General features: G+C 38.8%; 1 protein-coding gene across 5 annotated transcripts in view; it reads right to left on the bottom strand.

Annotated features, from left to right (window-relative positions):
- Nucleotides 1–1264: 1264 nt before the first annotated feature.
- The window catches only part of PAK1 (p21 (RAC1) activated kinase 1), a 181404-nt gene continuing 160039 nt past the window's right edge, over nt 1265–22629 (bottom strand). For all 5 annotated transcript variants that reach the window (XM_045483882.1, XM_045483879.1, XM_045483881.1 and 2 more), the window contains exons 10-15: nt 19516–19628; nt 16077–16194; nt 9569–9668; nt 7086–7282; nt 4075–4212; nt 1265–2596 (exon numbers count right to left, since the gene is read on the bottom strand). In XM_045483882.1, coding sequence (XP_045339838.1) covers nt 2510–2596; nt 4075–4212; nt 7086–7282; nt 9569–9668; nt 16077–16194; nt 19516–19628 — 753 coding nt within the window. In that variant the 3' untranslated portion in view covers nt 1265–2509. The remainder of the gene's footprint in view (nt 2597–4074; nt 4213–7085; nt 7283–9568; nt 9669–16076; nt 16195–19515; nt 19629–22629) is intronic.

Genomic DNA, 22629 nt, shown 5'->3' with positions numbered 1-22629 from the left:
CCTTTGTACTTTTTTTTTCCATAAGACAACATTGGGGATCACCAACTTTTTCATTTTTTTTTTTTACATTTTTTCTTTTTTTAATTCTAAATATAATTTATTGTCAAGTTAGCTAGCATACAGTGTGTAGTGCGCTCTTTGTTTCAGGAGTACATTCCCATGATTCATCACTTACAAGCAACACCCAGTGCTCATCCCAACAAGTGCCCTCTTCAATGCCCATCACCCATTTTCCCCTCCCCTCCCTTCAACCCTCAGTTTGTTCTCTGTATTTAAGAGTCTCTTATGGTTTGCTTCTCTCTGTTTGAAACTGTTTTTTTCCCCTTCCCTTCCCCCATGGTCTTCTGTTAAGTTTCTCAAATTCCACATACGATGAAAACATATGCTATCTGTCTTTCTCTGACTTATTCCACTCTTCACTTTTGACCCCTTGGTCTAAAAGTCATAACACATAGCACTATAAAAGCTGTCAGCTCACTTAGTCCCCACGGGAGTTCCTCCACCTGGAGGTGGGGATGAGTGTGTGATGATAAACTTTCTGTGTCAATTTCACTGGGCCATGGGATGCCCAGTGTCTGGTTAAACATTACTTCTGGGTGTGTCTGTAAGGGTATTTCCAGAAGGGATTAGCATATGACTTGGTGGACAGGGTAAAGCTGATGACCCTGCTTGGGTGGGCATCGTCAAATTAGCTGAAGGTCTGAATAGAACAAAAAGGTGGAGTGGGTTGCTCTCTGCCTGACTGTTGAGCTGGGACATCAATCTTCTCCTGCCCTGGGTGCTCCTGGTTCTTGCGTGTCAGACTTTGGAATCTATACCACTGGCTCTCTGGCTCTCAGGCCTGTGAACTACACCCCAGCCTTCATGGGCCTCCAACTTGCAGATGTGGATCATGGGACTTCTCAGTTTCCACAACTGTCTGAGTGAATACCTTGTAATATATAAACAGTCCTCTTAATTTATATTTAAAATAAAAGTGTTAAGAGGAATGAATACACATTGAAGTACATGGTGGTAAAGGTAACTTAATCTCAGATGGTTCAAAGAGAAAAATATATATATATTTTATAATATATATTTTAAGTTTTCTTACAAGTTTGAAATTATTTTAAAATAAAAAATTAGATGAGCACTGGGTGTCGAATGGAAACCAATTTGACAATAAATTTCATATTAAAAAAAATAGAATAAAATAATAAAAATAAAAATAAATAAAAAATTAGAAAAGAAAGGAAAAGGGCAAAGAAGAAAGGCATACTCCAAGTAGAATATTTTCATCTCCTTTTATTGAAGGAAATAAAACTTGTGCTACAGAGGCAGTGGTACCTCAGAGCATGACAAGGTAGCCAATGGGACTGACATGACAAGCCACAATGCTGGCCAGGGGTCCTATCATAGTGGGAGGACCAAAACCACAAAGATAGCAGGAGGTAGCAAACATCCCCAACACCCAGTGCAAGCATTTCCATTTGCAGAGAGCTTGGCCATGCATTGTAAAAACAGGGTCCCTTCACAGCCGGCAGAGTATCTTATCAGGTTGCCAAATCCATCCAAAACTAACATGTACTTTCACATTTCGAGGTCCTTCCCTCTGACCCAAAGATTCAGGCCATCAGAAGATCGAAGTTAATCTTTCAGCTCCTTATTCCAGATGGAAAAAGAAGCTGAGTTCTCAAAACAACACATAGGTACAGCGGGACAGGTGCTAATACCTGACTTTGTTCTAAAAGCAGCTACATTTTTTCCCCTGACTTCTCACACTGTTCTCACCCAGCATGTGCCTTGGGAAACCTCTCAATGTTCTAAACAAGGACAGAATTGGGGCAGCAGCCTAGGGGATGTAGGGAATCAAAAGCTGCTACATAGCCAAGACCATTTCACAAGAAATAGCACGGGGAACACTACTGGGTGAAGATCCTCCCAAATAGCTGCTAGAAGCATACACAAAGAGAAAACATGGTAGCTCTCTCTCCCATATCAGGATCAGCTGCGCCAAAGCCATGGTCCAGGAAGATGAGCCATTTCACATCCCTGGCAGATTATCAACCCTCATGGCATTCCTCCAGCAGTTCCAATTTTCAAGTACAATAGGTGTTTGGGCAGTTCAGTCAAAGAAAAGCAAGCACTAAAGAAGTCTCAACTGATTACGAATTGATAATGTTACAAAGCCAAAAATTATAGAGTCAAGAACTGACTGGCAGGTGAGAGATGGAGGGGATGGGAAAAGGAGTCCACGGGTTTATTCAAAGAAGCCCTTGATGGTAAACCACCCTCACATCCATGAATTGGGAGGAAATTCCTTATTTAGAAATGGACATCATCTCATTAGTCAGTTGCGGTTCTCTTCAATGCTGGACACATAGTTCTCAAGGATCAAAGACATGAGAGCGCTAGACCAGGAAATGGGAGGAGCAAGGCAAGGAAGAGAGGGCATCAGGGGCTTGAATTTCTAAAATGAGCATTTATTTCACAGAAGTCTTGGCACAATGAGGCTGGGGCAAGCGTGGTTTTAGTGATTGTTCTTGGTTGCCTCCTTTGCTGCAGCAATCAGTGGAGTGAGGCTGGAAAGGGGCTTGGCAATCTTCAGGAACTGATGCTAGAAAGGAAAAAAAGAGCAAAAGACACATGACTATTTACCATTCTTCCTCAGTAACCATTATAAGATGTTAATAAGGCTATCCATGTTTGCACAAGGCTCTGTCTGGGCAGCTTCAGATCACCCCCAAGTTGAAGAACATCTTTAAAAGGTAACAAACCATTTTGGAAAACTGACAGTATCTACCTACCACTCAAACACACATCTCTGCTATATCCCAGCATTTCCACTCACAGGTATATTTCCAACAGAAAAGAGTTTGTATATCCACCAAAAGACACACACAAGAATGTTCATAGTCATTTTACTTACAATAGTCATAACTGGCCATTTGCAACAATGTGGATGGAACTAGAGTATATTATAGCAAAATAAGTCAGACAAAGACAAATATCATATGATTTCACTCATATGTGGAATTTAGTAAACAAAACAGATGAACAGAGAGGAAGAGAAGCAAAAATAAGATAAAAACAGAAAGGGTACAACCATAAGAGACTCTTAAATACAGAGAACAAACTGAGGGTGGCTGGCGGAGTGTTGGGTGTGGGGATGGGCTAAATGGGTGATGGACATTAAGAAGGGTACTTGTTGGGAGGAGCAGTGGGTATTATATATAAGTGATGAATCACTAAATTCTATTCCTGAACTCATTATTACACTACATGTTAACTAATTTGAATTTAAATAAAATATATACACATATATAATATATATTTTTTAAAAAGAATATTTTAAATAAATATTTAAAAAATAGTCATAACTAAAAAGAACCCAAATGTCCAAGAGAATGAAAGAATGAATGTGATATTAAATAATACTATACAGAAAATTACACAGCAATTCAAAAGAATGAATAATTGGGGCACCTGGGTGGCTCTGTCCGTTGAGCGACTGACTTCAGCTCAGGTCATGATCTCACGGTTTGTGAGTTTAAGCCCCGTGTCGAGCTCTGTGCTGACAGCTCAGAGCCTGGAGCCTGCTTTAGATTCTGCATCTCCCTCTCTCTCTGCCCCTCCCCCACTCATGCTATGTCTCTCTCTGTCTCAGAAATAAACATTAAAAATATAATAAAATAAAGAAAAGAACGAATAATTGATATGCTGACAACAGGATGAATCCCATAGACACTATGATGAGTGAAAGAAGCCAGGCACAAGTTTTCATATTGTATGATTCCATTTTATATTAGGTAAGACTCAACTATGGTGATAATACAGGCAAAATTCAACAGGAGCTCAGTAAGCAGATTTTTAAGCTAAGCCTATGTGTAGTTTTAACAGACTGAGGAACAGCCTCAGGGAATAGCTTGAGCAAAGGCCCAGCGATGAAAGAGGTTAGGGAAGTAGGAATAGAAGTTGAGTGTAGGTAAGTTGTAGGAGAGAGGCCTAGTAGTGCCTCACGTGCAAAAATGAAGCAAAAAAGACTTGGTTTAGTGATCCCTTGAATTTGGAGCTTCTCTGCTTAGGGACAGTTACCTGCAGCAGCTCTTTAGCTGAACCTCTCTTCTCCACATCCATCTCAAGACAGCGGTTCAGAAAGTCCCGGAAAAAAGCTGATAGCTTCTCTGGGTTCTGAAGCTCCGGGGTCCCATTGGTGGCAATGAGGTACAAGGCCTGGCAATACAAATGAAGAATCACCGTAGGCTCCAGCTGGGGTTCTCTCCTAGTCCCCACACTTGCCCTCTAGAAATATGGTTGGCTGTTTTATGCCTCTAGGACACAAAGAGACTGGAAAGAATATGACCTAAGGATCTTATTTAACATTTAAAGGCCATGTGATCATGTGCAAGTCAGTGAGTTTCCAAATTCCTCATCTGTAAAAACAGGGATGATAATAGTGCCTATCTATATCTATATCACATGTCTGTAAATATAAAACAAGATAGTATACTGGAAAGCACTTTATAAACTTATGAAGTGTGTTCCAGACCCATGGCTTTATTATTATTCTTGATTATAGAACTAAGGGGCTTATTATTCATTTAGCCTGAAGAATTAAACACCTGCCCATTTGCTGGAGGAAATTATTCCTGATGCCTTGGCACCTGAGTCATCTAAGAACTGATTTCTTCTAACAGAGAGGAATATAAAAGGGAAATGTCTGTAAAGCAAAAATCTGTTTCCCTGTTGCCTCCCAGTTCCCCTAACATGGAGCATCTTATGGGATAAGTTAAAAAAAACAAGACAAAACAAAACAAAACCAAACAGTCCTTTTCAAGCACTGAGCACTTTAATTCACAAAGTATTTACACAAACACTACCTCATTTAATGACCACAATAATAAATCTGGATAATGGGCTAGGCAAGAATCATCTCCATTTCACAAATAAGGTCCAGAAACATAAAGGGATATGCCAAGTATCAACTTAATCATATGAGCTTCTGTTCTCTGATTCTAATCCCAGTCTTATTTCCATCACACCCTACCAGTCATCATTTTCAAGGCTACTGGAAGATGGGGGAAGATGAGTAGAATGTGGATTCAGAGACCAAAGCTGGGACCTTCAGGCAGTTTCAGTTTGGTACACTGAAGCACTTTCCAATAATCAGAGCTACCCAAGAGGTATCCAGTTAAGATTGGATGACCACCTACCAAAAACGCACAGAGAATTCCTGCACTGGAGGGGAGGTTGGGAAAAATAAGAAAATAGAAGCAATCAGAATAATTCTCCTATTTGCCCATGACCAAAATTACCAACATACATCTGTATTCATATACTCTGCCTTCCCTCTCTTATTGCAATGGATAAATTGTCCATACTCTAATCTAATACTCTTTACTTCAATACTTGATCCAACCCCTCTCATCAACTTAAGGACATCACTCCTACAGATGTCACTTCTCTCTTGGACATGACCACTTTCCTCCTTTGCACTAGATTATTGCTATCCCCACACAAACATGATGTAATAATATCTTAAAAAAAAAAAAAAAAAAACTAAACTAAACCCTCCCTCAACTCTACTTCTAGTTCTTGCTCCATTTCTCTTTTCTCTTAAGAGTAAAACTCCTTAAACAACAACAACAATTGCTTTCACATGCCATCTCAACTTCTCCCATTCTGGTGGATTTACTCTAATTAGGCTATCATTTCATTACCATCACTCCACTGACTGTCAAGCTCATCACTAACCTCCACATTGGCAAATATAATGTGTATTTCTCAACTTTATCTCATACAATCAGTGACATTTGACACAGCCAATGTCCTTCTCCAAAGAACACAGTTCTTCTCCAAACACTTTGTTCTCTTGGCCTCCAGAACACACTTCTCTCAGTTCTAGAAAGGCCATTCCTTGGTCTACTTTGCTAGTTCCTCCAAACTGTAAACATGAGAGTACCCCAGGGCTCAGTACTCAAACCTTACTCCCTAGGTGAGTGATCGCATCAATCATCTCGTTCCAATGCTTTAAATAAACCAACTATATACTACTTCCTGATAAATTTGTATTTATAGCTCTGACCTCTCACCATTAAACTCCAGACTCCTATGTCCAACTCTGTGCGACATCTCTACTTGGATGTCTAATAAACATTTCAAATTAACACATTAAAAACAAACTCTATTATCCAATTTTACCTGCTCTTCGACCTTCCCAGTAAATGGCAACTGAACTTTTTCAGCAACTAAGGCCCAAAATCTCATAGGCATTATTGATTCCTCTTTCTCTGATATCTAATTCACCTTGTCAGCTGTATGTTCAAGATATTTCCTGAGTCTAACCACTCTTCATGCCACCAACATAGTCCAAGCTACCACTCTTACCTGAATGATTATAACAGTATTTCAGAGTCTGCTTTCCATGAAAGCAGCCAAAATGGTTAATTCATAACATAAATTACATCATACTACTCCTCACCTCAAAATCCTTCAATGGCTTCCAATCTCTTACAGAATAAAAGCCAAGTTCTCAAGATGGTCACAAGATCTGATTTGGTCCCCTCCTAGTTCTCTGACCTTGTCTACTATTCTCCTCCCCACTCACTCACTTAGGAACACTGCCCTCTTTGGTTTTTTCCTGGATACAAGTGTGTTCTCAAATCAAGTCGTTTATATACTTGATACCTGGGAAACTCGTGCATCAGATTAATTGCATGGCTTGCTCCTTTCTTCAGGTTTCTGCTCAAATAACTTATAAGGGAGGACTTCCTTCTCTACTCTAAATAAAATAGTACATTTCTCCCTCTTTCCCCATCACTCTCATAAGCCCTTTACTTAGCTTTATTTCACAGCACTTACCCTCTGTTACTATTTATTAATTTCTTCATTGCCATTAGAACAGTTTCTTTTACATGGCAGGAACTCAAATAATTGTTGAATAAATGAGTGACTGTGAATATCTCTTTTCTTTAAATCCAATAGTGCCTAGTTTTATCTAGAAAAGACAGATCCAGGTTGAAAACTGTAGGGAATAGCCTGAGTCTCATTTCCTGGGACTAAAGACAATAGCCCAAACATCTTGAAATGGGACTAGTAACACTCACTCTGAGAGGATTTTCATTGAGGTATGGGGGCTCCCCTTCAATCATTTCAATGGCCATGATGCCCAGGGACCAGATGTCAACCTTGGGCCCATAGGCTTTCCGTGTCACAACCTCTGGTGCCATCCAGTATGGGGTTCCCACCATGGTGCTCCGTTTGCTCTGCTCTGGGGTGATCTGGGCACAGAATCCAAAGTCAGCTAGAAAAAGAAAAGAAAGAATGGACATATATTTAGGGTACACCTTCCATAAGTATTGACTATGTGCCTATCCCTAGCTGTCAAGCTCTGCCTAGCTCCCAGCCATGGCAATCCCTTCTCTCTCCAGACCTGGAATCACATGACTGCCACCTTCACATCCAGCTCTTAGCCTGTCCTCTGTCCGACATTGAAAAGAAACAAGATGAACAAAAGAAACATCATCTCTGGCCTCCTACCCCTCCTCAAACTAGAAGAACTAGGCATTAGAGCCAAAGGTGCCCGTTTTGGCCTTGATTACTTGCCCCAATTCTGCTTTCTTCTTGAAATCCACACCCATGTCCCAGAATCTGGCAGTCTAGGTCCTTGTTTTATTTTCTGGGAATGAGTCCCAGACTTAAGCCCTAATCACCTACAAGTAGGAATGGCCCTGCTTTTATTAATTTCTCACCCTGTGCCCCTGGACAAAGACTGCTAACAATCTTCCCATAAGTTGCCCATCTGTAACACAGCTGTCTGTCTGGGCTACTGATCCTCACACTTTCGAACAAAATGTTCTGCTTATAGTTCATTCTTATTGTATTGCAATTATATGTTTATTTAAATTGAGGCCTTTGATAGAAAAGGCTATGTCTTCCCACTCATTTTTTTATTCCCAGAGGGCCTAGGTATAATAGATATTTGATAAAAGTGTGCTGAATGAATGAATCAAAGAAACTACACTAATTTCTCCACTACTAGACTGAGAGCTACTTGAAGACAAGCAAAAGTATCCTTGGTGCCCATCACTGGACATAGCACACCGTTGGCATTCAGTAAATTTCTTTTGGCTAAACATATAAATGGACGGGGAAAAAAAGAAATGACATCCTGCATAGTGCTGAGTACTATAAAGAGCTTGCATATCCCAGGAAACACAGACATACCTCATTTTGTTGCACTTCACTTTATTGCACATCACAGATTTTTACAAATTGAAGGTTTGTAGCAATTCTGTGATGAGCAAGTCTATCGGTGCCATTTTTCCAACAGCATTTACTCACTTCATGTCTCTGTGTTATATTTTGGTAATTCTCATAATATTTCTAACTTTTTCATTATAATTACATCTGTTATGGTGGTCTATGACCAGTGATCTTTGATGTTACCACTGTAATTGTGTTGGGGCATCACGAACTGCACCCATATAAGATGGTGAACTTATTTAAATCAATAAATGTCTATGTTCTGACTGCAGATGTGGTAGAAATAGCAAGAGAACTAGAATTACAAGTACAGCCTGAAGATGTGACTGAATTAGTGCAATCTCACGATAAAACTTGAACAAGTGAGGAGTGGCTTCTCACTGATGGGCAAAGAAAGTATTTCTTGAGATGGAATCTACTCTTGGTGAAGATTCCATGAAGATCGTTGAAATGACACAAAGGATTTAAAATATTACATAAATTTAGTTGATAAGGCAGTAGCAGGGTTTGAGAGGACTGACCCCCATTATGAAAGCTGATCTACTGTGGGTAAAATGCTATCAAACAGCATTGCATGCTACAGAGAAGTTGTTCATGAAGTGGAAGAGAATCAGTCAACGCAGCAAACTTCATTATTGTCTTATTTTAAGAAACTGCCACAGCCACCCCAGCCTTCATCAACCACCACCCTGATCAGTGCACAGCCATCAACATCGAAGCAAGACTCTTCACAAAAACAAAGATTACAACTCACTGAAAGTTCAGATAATGGTTAGCAATTTTTAGCAAGAAAGTATTTTTTAATTAAGATATGTACATCGTTTTTTTGGACATAATGCTATTACTCACTTAATCGACTTCAGTGTAGTATAAACATAACTTTTTTTTTTTTTTTTTTTTTAACATTTATTTATTTTTGGGACAGAGAGAGACAGAGCATGAACGGGTGAGGGGCAGAGAGAGAGGGAGACACAGAATCGGAAACAGACTCCAGGCTCTGAGCCATCAGCCCAGAGCCCGACGCGGGGCTCAAACTCACAGACCGCGAGATCGTGACCTGGCTGAAGTCGGACGCTTAACCGACTGCGCCACCCAGGCGCCCCAAACATAACTTTTATATGCACTGGGAAACCAAAAAATTCATTTGACTTGCTTTACTGCAATATTCGTTTTACTGCAATGGTCTGGAACTGACCCTCAATATCTCCAACATGTGCCTGTAAGCGAAGACCCCTTGCTCAGTCTTGTAGCTACTATTATATGATTACCCTCCCCCAGGAGACAGGGTCCCATCAGGAAGAGAAGTATCTTAATTCCTACTCACTTAGCTTGACAGAACCATCCATTCCCAACAGGATATTGTCACTCTTGATGTCTCTGTGAATGACCTGGTTCGAATGCAGAAACTCCAAAGCCTGCAGGCACTATTGAAGTCGATGAGCAGAGGGAGAAAAAAAGGACTTATAATATGAAAACTTATAGAAAATCAACTAATCCAACCTCCTCATTTTATGACCAAGAAAGTGGGGGCCCAGTGAGTAAACAGAACTTGCTCCCAATCTGTGGTGGAGGCAGGTCTACAGCCTAATCTCCTGTCTCCTGGCTAAGCACTCTTCTAATTTGGTCCTGCTTTATGCCTTTCTTATAATATGCCTTACCATATCTTATTGTAATTATAGTATACCTTACAATAGTTTCCATTTTTTAATGTTTATTTATTTTGAGAGAGAGAGAGAGAGCACATACGTGTGAGTGGGGGAGGGGCAGAGAGAGAGGGAGAGACATGGGATCCGAAGTGGGCTCAGCAGAGAGCCTGACCCAGGGCTCAAACCCATGAACCATGAGATTATGACCTGAGCTGAAGTCAGACACTCAACTGACAGAGCCACCCAGGCGCCCCAATAGTTTTTAGGTACAAAAGTTCCTCCAATTCATTTTGGAGTTTTTTTGTTTTTTGTTTTTTTATCAAACATTAGATCCTTAACAAAGAAGCTGAGGCCCAAGAAAAACTACTGAGGAAGAATGGAAATGATTTTATAACGATAAAACCGGAGGAAAGTGACAAAGAGAGTCATATCTGAGACATATGAAAGTGATATTAGAAACAGTGAAGTTAGGGGGCACCTGAGTGGCTCAGTTGGTTAAATGTCCAACTCTTAATTTCAGCTCAGGTCACGATCTTATGTTTCATGGGATCCAGCCCCGTGCCGGCTCTGTGCTAACAGCATGGAGCCTGCTTGGGATAGTCTCTCCCCCCCCCCACCCCTTCCCCTCCCTCGTTCACATTCTCTCTCTTTCTCAAAATAAATAAATAAACATTAAAAAAAAAAAAAACTTATTTTAAAGAACAAGCAACAGTTAAGTTAGAAAACTCTTATTGGCGAGGAGATAATTTGTACTGTTTTGGGTATGTTAAATTTTATATACGTATAAGCATTTACAGACAAATATTCAGTAGACAACTGAACATATGAGTCTTAAGTTCTATACGGAGATATGGACTTGAGATAAATATTTGAGTCATTTGTGACCAGGTGATTTTTTTTAAGTTATAGTTATGGCTGCAACTGGCAAATGTTATAGAAGACAAAAGCAAGAAAAGAATCTTGGAAAACATCTATAATTAGCAGGCAGAGTGAATAACACAGAGGCTAATGGAACAATGAAAATGCCTGGTGCTGCCACTTCCTGACTAACGATACTAACATTCTAAACAAATCACTTACTCTCTCCAGGCTACTGTTTTCCCATCTGTAAAATGTGGGGATAAGAAAAAAACAACCTCAGGTTTGCTACTAAATCTACTAGTTTAAGTCCATAACGAAAAGCTAACATTTTAGAAGCTTCTACCAACTGAAAAATACTAAAGATGCAAACCAATTGGAAAATACTACTTCAATGTTTTCAAATTAATATTTCACTTTCTAAGAACATACCAATGGCTAAATTAAGAACAAACCAATATTCAGAAGCAGCTTTTGCCTAAAAAAGTAAGAGTTGCTTTCCTTAGGAGGCTGGAGATCCTGATTTCTGGATGTCAAAAATTACGATAAAAAAATAACTTTGAGAAATTAGAACCCTCATACATTGTTTGTAGGAATATCAAAAAATACAGCCACTTTGGAAAACAGTTTCTTAAGTGCCATTTCTTAAGTACACCGAGTTGCTATATGACCAGAAGTTCCACTCCTAGGCTTATACCCAAGAGAAATGAAAACAGATATCCAACCAAAAATTTGTACAAGTACATATGTTATTATTCATAATAGCCAAAAAGTGGAAATGACCCAAATGGCCATTGATTGATGAATGATAAATAAATGGTATCTTATTTGTTAATAAAAAGAATGAAGTACTAATGTACATTATAACATGGATGAACTTTCAAAATATTATACTAGGGAAAAGAAGCCATTTCCATTTATATTAAATGTCCAGAACAAGTAAATCTATAGAGACAGAAAATAGATTAGTGGTTGCATAGCGTTGGGGGGAAGGGGTCAAGAAATGGGGTGGGTGGGGCAGTGCCTACTAATGAATGGGTAAGGAGTTTTTTTGGGGGGGAGGTGTGATGAAAATATTTTAAAATTGATTATGGTGATGGTTGTGTAACTCAATATGCTAAATACCATTAAATTATGTACTTTTTAATGGATGAATTATATGGTATGTGAATTATATCTCAATGAAACTATTTTTTAAAAGAGGGATGATCTCTTAGAACTTAAAGATAATAGTAATGTCACCTATTTATGCAACATTAAAAAAATTTTTAAGTGCTTTTTGATCCATATGGCACCCCTAACGTATATACAGGGTGAATTCCCATTTTAAAGATATATAAATTGAAGTAAATTGATTTCCCTAAGCATACATATGCATGTATCCTCAATCAGTGCAAGTTAGCTCCTGGGGTGAGTGAAAAATATTTTAGATATTACAGTGGTTTGTGGCTTCCCAAAGGGCCACAATACATAAACAGATATGCAGTATATCTATGGTATTAATATTTCATGGGGGGAATGGGATTAGGAAAACATGTCTTAAAAGGCTCCCTCAGGGAGAGATAATAATAATTTTAAAAAGTTGAGAAACACTGTATTAGCAGTGCAGCAAAGAAAAGAAGCCATAGCTCCTAAGAATCCCAGGTCTATGTTAATTCCATTAACCTACATGTGTGTGTTCCAGATCCCAGGATGCAGGGTGATCATATTTTCTAGGATGAAACTGATTTCATGTGACTTCACTTTTCCTAATATTGATTAAATATACAACTACATTTTTCCATCTGAATGCCTCCAGATCTTACATCATCAAACCCCAATCATAATATTAGACTTAATCCCATAATACTCTGAATCTCATCTTCTAATCACCTAATCTACTTTTCCCTAATTCTGAAACTTTTCTATCATTAGGCTACTGTAAAGTTCCAGTCTCTTATCAGCAAAACATCCAATATCCTCAACTTCTCTGAATATTTCCTTCATCTTCTTCTTCTAATAAAAATATGGCTATCCACAAGAGTCAGATGATAAAAAGAAATTAAGGGCATCCAAATTGGCAAGGAAGAAGTCAAATGTTTACTCTTTGCAGATGACATGCTATTCTATATAGAAAACACTAAAGACCCCCACCCCACCAAAATTGCTAGAACTGATATACAAATTCAAGAGTCACAGGATACAAAATAAACATCCAGAAATCTGTTGCATTTCTATATACAAATAATGAAGAAACAAAAAGAGAAATCAAGGAATCAATCCCATTTACAACTGTACCAAAACCAATAAGATACCAAGGAATAAACCTAACCAAAGAAGTGAAAGACCTGTACTCTGAAAACTCTAAAACACTGATGAAAGAAATTCAAGATGAAGCAAAGAAATGGAAAGACATTCCATGCTCATGAACTGGAATTACAAATATTGTTAAAATGTCTATACTACCCAAAGCAATCTACACATTTAATGCAATCTGTATCAAAATACCAAAAACATTTTTCGCAGAGCTCTAACAAAAAATCTGAAAATTTGCATGGAACCACAAAAGACCCCAAATAACCAAAGCAATCTTGAAAAAGAAAAAAACAAAGCTGGAGGCATCACAATTCCAGACTTCAAGTTATATTACAAACCTGTAGTAATCAAAACAGGATGGGACTGGCACAAAAACAGACACATAGGTCATGGAACAGAATAGAAAATCTAGAAATGAACCCAAAACTATATAGTCAATTAATGTTCAACAAAACTGAAAGTATATCCAACAGGAAAAAGATAGTCTCTTCAAAAAATGGTGTTGAGACTGGGGCGCCTGGGTGGCGCAGTCGGTTAAGCGTCCAACTTCAGCCAGGTCACGATCTCGCGGTCCGTGAGTTCGAGCCCCGCGTCAGGCTCTGGGCTGATGGCTCAGAGCCTGGAGCCTGTTTCCGATTCTGTGTCTCCCTCTCTCTCTGCCCCTCCCCCGTTCATGCTCTGTCTCTCTCTGTCCCAAAAATAAATAAACGTTGAAAAAAAAAAATTAAAAAAAAAAATGGTGTTGAGAAAACTGGACAGAAACATCCAAAAGAATTAAACTGGACCACTTTCTTATACTACAGATAAAAATAAAATCAAAATTGATTAAAGACCTAAATGTGAGACATGAAACCATAAAAATCCTAGAGGAGAACACAGGTAGTAACCTCTTTGACATCTGGCCATTGCAACTTCTTTTTAGATATGTCTCCTGAGGCAAGGGAAACAAAAGCAAAAATAAACTATTGGGACTTCATCAAGATAAAAACTTCTGCACAGCAAAGGAAACAATCAACAAAACTAAAAGGCAACCTATGGAATTGGAGAAGATATTTGCAAATGACATATCTGATAAAGGGGTAATATCCAAAATATATAAAAGACTAGTAAAACTCAACATCCAAAAAACAAATAATCCAATTAAAACAAAGGCAAAAGACATGAATAGAATTTTTCCAAAGAAGACATACAGACGGCCAATAGACACATGAAAAGATGTTCAATATCACTTATCATCAGGGCAATACAAGTCAAAACAATGAGATATCATTTCACACCTATCTGCAGAATGGCTAAAATCAGCAACACAAGAAACAACAGGTGTTGGTGAGGATGTGGAGAAAGGGGAACCCTCTTGCACAGTTGGAGGGAATGTAAACTGGTGCAGCAACTCTGGAAAACAGTATGGAGGTTCCTCAAAAAGTTAAAAATAGAACTACCCTACGATCTGGCAATTGTACTACTAGGTATTTACCACCCAAAAATATAAAAATACTAATTGAGAAGGATACACACACCCTGATGTTTATAGCAGCAGTATCTACAATAGCCAAATTATGGAAACAGTCCAAGTATTCATCAACTGATGAATGTAAAGAGAAGCTGTGGTACATATATATATATATATATATGTACATATATATATATATGTACACATATATATGTACATATATATATATATACATATATATATATATACACACACACAATGGAATATTACTTAGACATAAAAAAGAATGAAATCTTGCCATGTGCAATGATATGGATTGAGCTAGACAGTATTATGCTAAGTGAAATAAGTCAGAGAAAGACAAATACCATGTGATTTCACTCATATGTGGAATTTAAGAAACAAAACAAACCAGGAAAGGGAAAAAAAGAGAGAGAGAGAGGTAAACCGAGAAAAAGACCCTTCACTATAGAGAACAAACTGATGGTTACCACAGGGGAGGTGGGGAGGAGGGGTGGGTTAAAGAGGGGAGATGGGGATTAAGGACTGCACTCGTGATGAGCAATGGGTAATATATGGAAGTGCTTAATCACTATATTGTACACCTGAAGCTAATATTACACTGTATGTTAACTGACTGGAATTTAAACTTAATTTTTTTTAATGTCTTATTTATTCTTAAGAGAGACAGAGAGAGAGAGAGAGAGAGACAGAGAGACAGACAGACAGAGCAGGAGCAGGTGAGCAGCAGAGCGAGAGAGGGACACAGAATCTGAAGCAGACTCCAGACTCTGGGCTGTCAGCACAGAGCCCGACACGGGGCTTGAACTCATAGACTGCGAGACCATGACCTGAGCCAAAGTCAGACACTCAACCGACTGAGCTTAAATAAAAGCTTTAAAAACATGGGGCTCTCCCTGAAGATATTGCTTCTCACAGAAACTTTGTGAAGTTTTTTTTTTTTCTCCTCTTACACTAGCATATTACAGACCTTTGACATTTAATAGCAATGAGGAGAAAAGAGAATACCTATTTAAGTTTCATTTTCCATTTCTTCTGCCTGGAAGTATTTTACCCCAGATTTTTGTGTGGCTTGCTTTTTCGTATATTCAGATCTTTATTCAAATCTATGGCAAAACCATCCCTGACTACTCTGTCTAAAATAGTACCTCCTCTGTCACTACCTTCTTAATCTGTTTTATTTCCTTCGCAGCACATGAAGAGAACAGGAAAGTAGAATAAAAATATGATTAAAATATATATCCATGTAAAAGAGAAAAATACTACAAAGTGTTTATAGCAGTCACCTTTAAGGTTGAAATTGAGTGACTTTACATATATATATGTAATTTCTAATTTTTCTACAATGGGTATATACTTTTATAATCAGAATAAAGTTATCTTTAAATAATAGATCATAGTGATAGAAAATTCAAAACAGCTAAACAAAAGAATAATGGGAGAATCCAGCAAATTTCTTCCACCTTCAGTGCCCAGCCAGAAATCCCATCAAGTGCAAAACTCTGATAGACACTGATATGAAGACCACTTCCTGCTCGAGGCTGGTTGGCCATTGGCCTTACCTCACGGCAGACAGCTGCGATCTGGCCTTCATCCATGCAAGTTTCTGTTACCACATCTGTCAAAGAGCCTCCAGCCAAGTATTCCATGACAACCCACAGCTCATCTCCCACGAGGTAACTGTAGGAGTATAGAAAAGGGGTAAGAAGGAACAGAGCACACTGAGCCATAGCAATGGGTTTCAAAGGCTCAGCATATACACAGAGTGAACCTGTATCTCCATCAGCTCAGGAAAAGTCTAGGGTTCTTTTTTCTGGGGAAAAGCAGAATCTGGGGGATAGAAACACTAACTTCATATCCCTTGTGGATTCTCCTGGAGAAAACAAAGCAGATTATTCTGTGAAGCCCAAAAAAGTAGAAGTAAGATTATTGGGTTGAAGATATAATAAAATTACATTTCATCACAATACAAAGCAATGCTTCTCAAAATTAGGCATCATTCCCACACATCTAGAAGCATCAAGGCAGAGAGCAACCAAACATTTGACAAAGATGGGATTTGGAATCCACGTCACCAGCATTAGACCAAGTCACAAAACCTCCTTGAGAGTTCTAAATCTGAGATCCATGAGACCAAGTACTGGGTCTTGTTCAAGACTCTATCCCCAGAGTCTAAAACAGTAGATGCCAATATTTCCTGAATAAATCAATGAGCAAAATAAAAGATAATTGATTGTAAATATTCAATGAAATAATGGCTATAAAAGCCATTTAAAAGCTATAAAGTATCATACACATACTATGTTGGCAATGATCTCCACTTTACATGATTCTAAAAATGAAATCAATTCAACAAAGCCTGCGGAGCCAAAGCCTCTTCTGGTAAGCCAAGGGCTGCCATTTAGTGCTGTATCCCTACAGAGATTATTGAGACATGAGTTAGGACCAATACTATCACTCAGGGATTGGATCATTCAGCCCTATTATGTGATAAATAAAAAGATCACTTAGCCTGTCTTGTCAGTCTTTTTAGCTGCAGAATGAAACAAATAAAAAGACTAGCCTAGAGCTCTACAGACTTTTCTGCTAGCTTTAGACAAAGAAGCTATATTGGACTGGCTTGAGCTGTGTGGTATGTCATCTTATTGTCATCCTGACATTGGGACTACTTCTGGGCAGACAGACAGACTGTTAAAAAAAAAAAAAAAAAAAAAAAAGCCTTCAGCAAAGGGTAGGATTTGAATCCTATTCTCTTGATTCTGAATCTAGTACTCTCTACATAGCTTCTATATTCTTTGTAACTCAAAGTCTTGTAGTTTTTTGTTTTGTTTTGTTTTGTTTTGTTTTAGTTTCCAGGAAGAATATATGTGACAGATTAAGATGTTCTTCAACTTGAATCTCTTTTGAGAGAGAAGATGATGGGGACTTGGACTAAAAGATAATTTAGGACTGGGTAAAAAACTCTCCACTGGCATGAGCCTATTTCTTCCCTGACAAAGAATGCACATTATGCCCTCTCATCCAGCACATCAAGGAGACATCTGCCAGCTTGGACTGATTGGGAGGAAGAAATATGAGGGTTCAAGAGACTATCTCTGGACACTGGAAAAGAGAGCCTCTTTACCTGGGCCTGACATGACATACCTGGGCTTTGCTGTGTAAAGCTAAGACAATGCACAAACAGATACAGGTTGTCCCAAAAACTCAGTGGTTACACTGTATGCCAAGGTACCATCAAAAATCACATCTCCAAGGTAAAGCCTCAGAGCATCACACATTTGGAGAAGAACAAATCGGATGGAGCTCTCCCCTGGGACAACTCACAAGAATCAGACGCTCAACTGCAATACCTTCACTTACTGCTCAGGGTAAGGGCACCCTCCTCTGTCCTCCCACAGGAGCTCCTGGGTATTTTTTTATTTGAAGGCAGGGATTGAACCTTACTTACTTCTGGTTTCACAGCACAAGCCTCTGGAAACACCAGCAAAGGCACAATTGATAAAACAAATTTATAAATTTTCTTATCTTATTCCCAGGACACAAATTCCTTCAATAACATGGTCATGCATTTTATCGTTTAGATACCTCCAGTGATAAGACACTCACTTTTTAATGAGATAGGACATACTTTTATTGGGCAGCTTTCATTTTTCCTCATCCTAAGCCAAAATCTGGTACCCTTATAGCCTTCGGGAGTTTGTCCAAGCTATACTCTCTATATAATAAGTTCTTCAAAGAGATGGGAAGGTGAATAATAACTTTCAGAGGATTTTTCAAAGCCAGTCATGATCCGCATCATGGAGAGACAATCATTCCTCAAAAAGGAAGAAGGCTTTATTTGCTATAGTTATCAACATTATGCATTGGAAAGGTCAAAGTCCAACTCTTTTCTTCTTTAAAGAAACTGAAGCCTACCAATGTTTTAGATGCAAAATAAGAAATCTGGCAGAATCTGGCAGAAATGAAATATAGCTGACAATGCAACATAAATATTTAAAAAAGTTAGAGTCCAAGACTTAGTCCAATAGCACCTCGACCTGTGATGTCTCTGAAACCCAGGCAAGAAGCTCACTTTCTTTTTTCACATATAGGAGAAAAGAACATGATATGATGGAAAGGGTATGGATGTTGGTGCTAGGAATATTCAAATCCAAAACCCTCATTTGCTACTTACTGGCTTACTGGTCTTGGACAAGTTATTAACTTCTATGAACCTCAGTTTCTTCTCAGTAAAATACAGGTAGTAAGCCCTATTTCACAATTAGAGATGTTCATGAAAGTACTTGGTGCAAAGTAAAGCATGACACAAATGTTAGCTATAACCACTATTATTATGTTTAAGATCAGACTTCTGATGAGCTGCAATAATGGACTGCCATAATCAAAATGGGATTTAATGAAGGTTCCTAAAAAGTTCTACATTACCAGTTTAAGGCAAGCTCCCATTTAAAAAAAAAAAAAAAGGGATCAGAGATTTAAATTGACTACAGACTAACTAGGGGTCAACAATGAAACAGGCTTCCTAAAAATAAAACAGTGAATGAAATCATGTTGAATTTAGAACTAGAGAAGTCTTATTCTTTCCACATTGGTCAATCTCAAATGAAACTACAGACTGTCAAATTTTGAGAGAATAAGTAAGATAAACTAGAACTTATTCAGGAGGGTGAGCAGGATAAGGAAAGACCTGGAATGTGAAATGATTTAAAGACTTACATGGCTGATTCTGGCAGATGGGCTGAAGGGCCTCTGTGAGGCAGAACAAACAGTTCTGGGACCAGGTGTCAGAAGCTACAGGGTGGTAGGGTTCATCTAACCCAGAAAGACTGTGCAGCAATCAGAGGTGTCCAGCAGTATACAGGGTCAGAGGCAGACAGCCAAGCATCACAGAAGATTCTTAAATGAAGGCAGTTTAGAGTGCTGGTGATGCCTTCTCCACTAATAGTTCCACCACCCATCAGTCCCAGGCTGATCTCTCTGACAAGACCTATTACTTCATACCTGTCCAAGTAGTTGACAATATTTGGGTTCTTGTTTTCCCTCATGACCAGGATCTCATTAATAATCAGCTCTTTCTTCGGCTGCTGCTGAAGGTTCATCTGCTTAATGGCCACCTGAAACAGAGTACATTCAATGAGCAACCAGTCACTCAACATTTACTGAGTGACTACTTAGTACCAGAATTTAAACACTAAGGAGACAGAGACGAATCAGTCTTAGCCCTTGCAGAATTCACATAAACCCGTGTATTCAATGTGAGGTTCCCGGACCAGCAGCATCAACATCATTTGGCAACTTGTTAGAAATTAAAATTTTTATTTTTTTAATGGCTATTTATTTATTTATTTTGAGAGAGAGAGAGAGAACACACGCAAGTGGGGGAGGAGCAGAGAGAGAGGAAGAACAAGAATCCCAAGTAGGCTCCATGCTGCCAGCATACAGCCCAACACGGGACTCGACCTCATGAACTGTGAGATCATGAACTGTCAGATCATGACCTAAGCTGAAATCAAGAGTCTAACGCTTAACTGATTGAGCCATCCAGGTGCCCAAGAAATTGAAATTTTTTAGGTCCCACCCAGACAGAATCAGAAATTCTGTTTTAATAAATGCTCCAGCTGATTCTGATGTGCACCAAAGTTTGAGGATCAAACCTTCTATTAATAAAATATTCATATGAGAAAAATATTTTTTTTTAAATCACAATATAAAAGAGGTATGCCATAACAAAAGTCCATACGAAGTGTTACAGAAACACAAAATAGAGCAAGACCTCCTTCAATATGGCAATGTTGAGACGCTTCATAAAGGGGGGGATGACTTTTTGAACTTGGTGTGGAAAGATAAATCAGAGTTGATCACATTAAGAGAGAAGAGAAAAAGGGGATGAGATCCCTAATATTTATATATCAAAAAGAATTTAATAGGTTTTTTGTCTGTGGAAATGAATTTCCACATAACACAAATACAAGGTATAAGTTAGTTTCCAAGACACGTTTGCGTCCATTTCTTCTATGTATCAAGTATTAGGTAAAGTATTCTCAGGTTTATTTCATTTAACCCTCGGAGACGCACTATGAGTTAAGCATTAATATTGATTCCTTTTGACAGATATGGAAATCATGATTCAGAGAGGATATGTTTTGTATACACAGTGATTCAGTAGCAAAGTTAGGAGTAGAACCCTCAAAAGTGATGCCAATTTATCCTGCACACAAGGCCAAATTAATCTTCCCCATAGTGCACATTTGATAACACCCTGCTCTGCTCAAATACATAAATGGTTTCTGTTTGCCTGGATGCTCCTCAGCCCAACATTCAAAGTTCTCATGACCTGACCCCTATCTTACTTCCCACTGTATTCCTTCACATACTCTGTGATCTGATCTTCTCTCCATTTGGAGTACCTTGCATCCTTTCCACATGTTCAAAAGCTATTTATACTTTGTGTCAGGCCAAAAGAAACCTCATTCTCCAAACCAGATAGGCTTTTTTCTCTTCTTTAAAGCCTCATAAGATCATATTTATAGCTCTCTTAGGGAACTTACCACATAGTGCCTTTATGATGATTAGTTAGGGTGTGTATCTCTAGAAGCTTGAGAGCTCATTTGAAAACTCAGAATCCCTGGTGCCAAGCACAGGACCTGACACACAGTGGTTGCTCAACAAGTGTTTGTGGAAATGAAGAGAGAAAGAGAGAATTCAGTGGGTTGATAAGAACTTTGTTTTTAGACTATAAATAGCATCAGCAATAGACTATTCCACAGAGCTTAAATTATTTGCTAAATGTTTACTCCCTAGAGATATTTTCTTTTCCTGCTTAACAGACAAGAACATGGACAACCTAACAGAACAACTAAATGAGTCTTTCCAGAAGCAGCAAGAGCTGTAAAAAATGAATAATCCACATTTTTATGGGAAAAAAAACATAACTCTCATATTTCTTTAAGTAAAGTATAGGCAATCTTCTGCAGAGATTCAGTTCATCAATAAGAACAGAAATGATTCTTTTAAACACTTGACTACTTCCATTCCTCACCGCAAGCAAGAAAAATTTGCTTCGGAGTGGGGTCTCCTATGAGGTTAGGCTTCTGGTCTGGCTGTAGCTTTCCCTGATGTTTGATTATTAGCTTTTTCTAATATCTGAAGAGCAACATATTGATCTAAAGATGTATTAAGTATAGTGACCTTTATAATATATATTAAAATCTGGGGCCAAAGGAATACCTTTGGAGTTCCTCTGGCCATCCTAAAGAATGGGACGGTGCTTACAAACCTCAAAGAGGTGGCTGCTGGAAGCAGCAAGGGAGATGACTGGCAAGTAGAGAATAACACAGAGGCAGTAGCAGGATACCAGGAATCCTTTTCAAAAGCTACTGACTAAATATGTGCTAGGCTAAATGCCCTTCACACAATCCGTCCCTCTTAGGACAGCACATAGCATTTCTATAAAAGAAAAAGAATTGGGCTTGCGCTCTGAGAACCTGAGCTCTGGGGACCTAAGCTCTGAGGCTGTCATTTACTGACCTTGACCAATCACAAGCTCTCTGTGCCTTGGTCTCTCCATCAGTACATTGAGGATAATAATCCCACCCTTGGTTCCCTTTTTTGCAGGATTGTTTTGAGGACTAAATAGGAGATAGTGGCCAATGCATTACTCAAATACAAGTAAAAATTTTTAATAATAAAGGAAAAGAACAATAAAAACCATGAATTGTAGTAATGACCGTATTTGAGGAATATCTAACCCAGAGCAGCAAGAATGACCACATCAACAGGAACGACAGCAAAAACCAACCACCGGCAACACTGTTTATTCAATGCTTGCTGCGTGCCAGGTGCTAGGTTAGGTGCTCTAGTTACATTATCTCAGTAAAAAGTAACAACAACCCTCCAAGTAAATATCATTATCTGTATTTTCAAGTAAAGAAATTGAGACTAAGACTTTTAAGAAATTGACCAAAGGGGCGCCTGGGTGGCGCAGTCGGTTAAGCGTCCGACTTCAGCCAGGTCACGATCTCGCGGTCCGTGAGTTCGAGCCCTGCGTCAGGCTCTGGGCTGATGGCTCAGAGCCTGGAGCCTGTTTCCGATTCTGTGTCTCCCTCTCTCTCTGCC

The sequence above is a fragment of the Leopardus geoffroyi genome, chromosome D1 (genome assembly GCF_018350155.1).
Source record: "Leopardus geoffroyi isolate Oge1 chromosome D1, O.geoffroyi_Oge1_pat1.0, whole genome shotgun sequence".
NCBI lineage: Eukaryota > Metazoa > Chordata > Mammalia > Carnivora > Felidae > Leopardus > Leopardus geoffroyi.
Note: the sequence above shows the minus strand (reverse complement) of the source record. Positions and strands in the feature narration are given on the sequence as shown.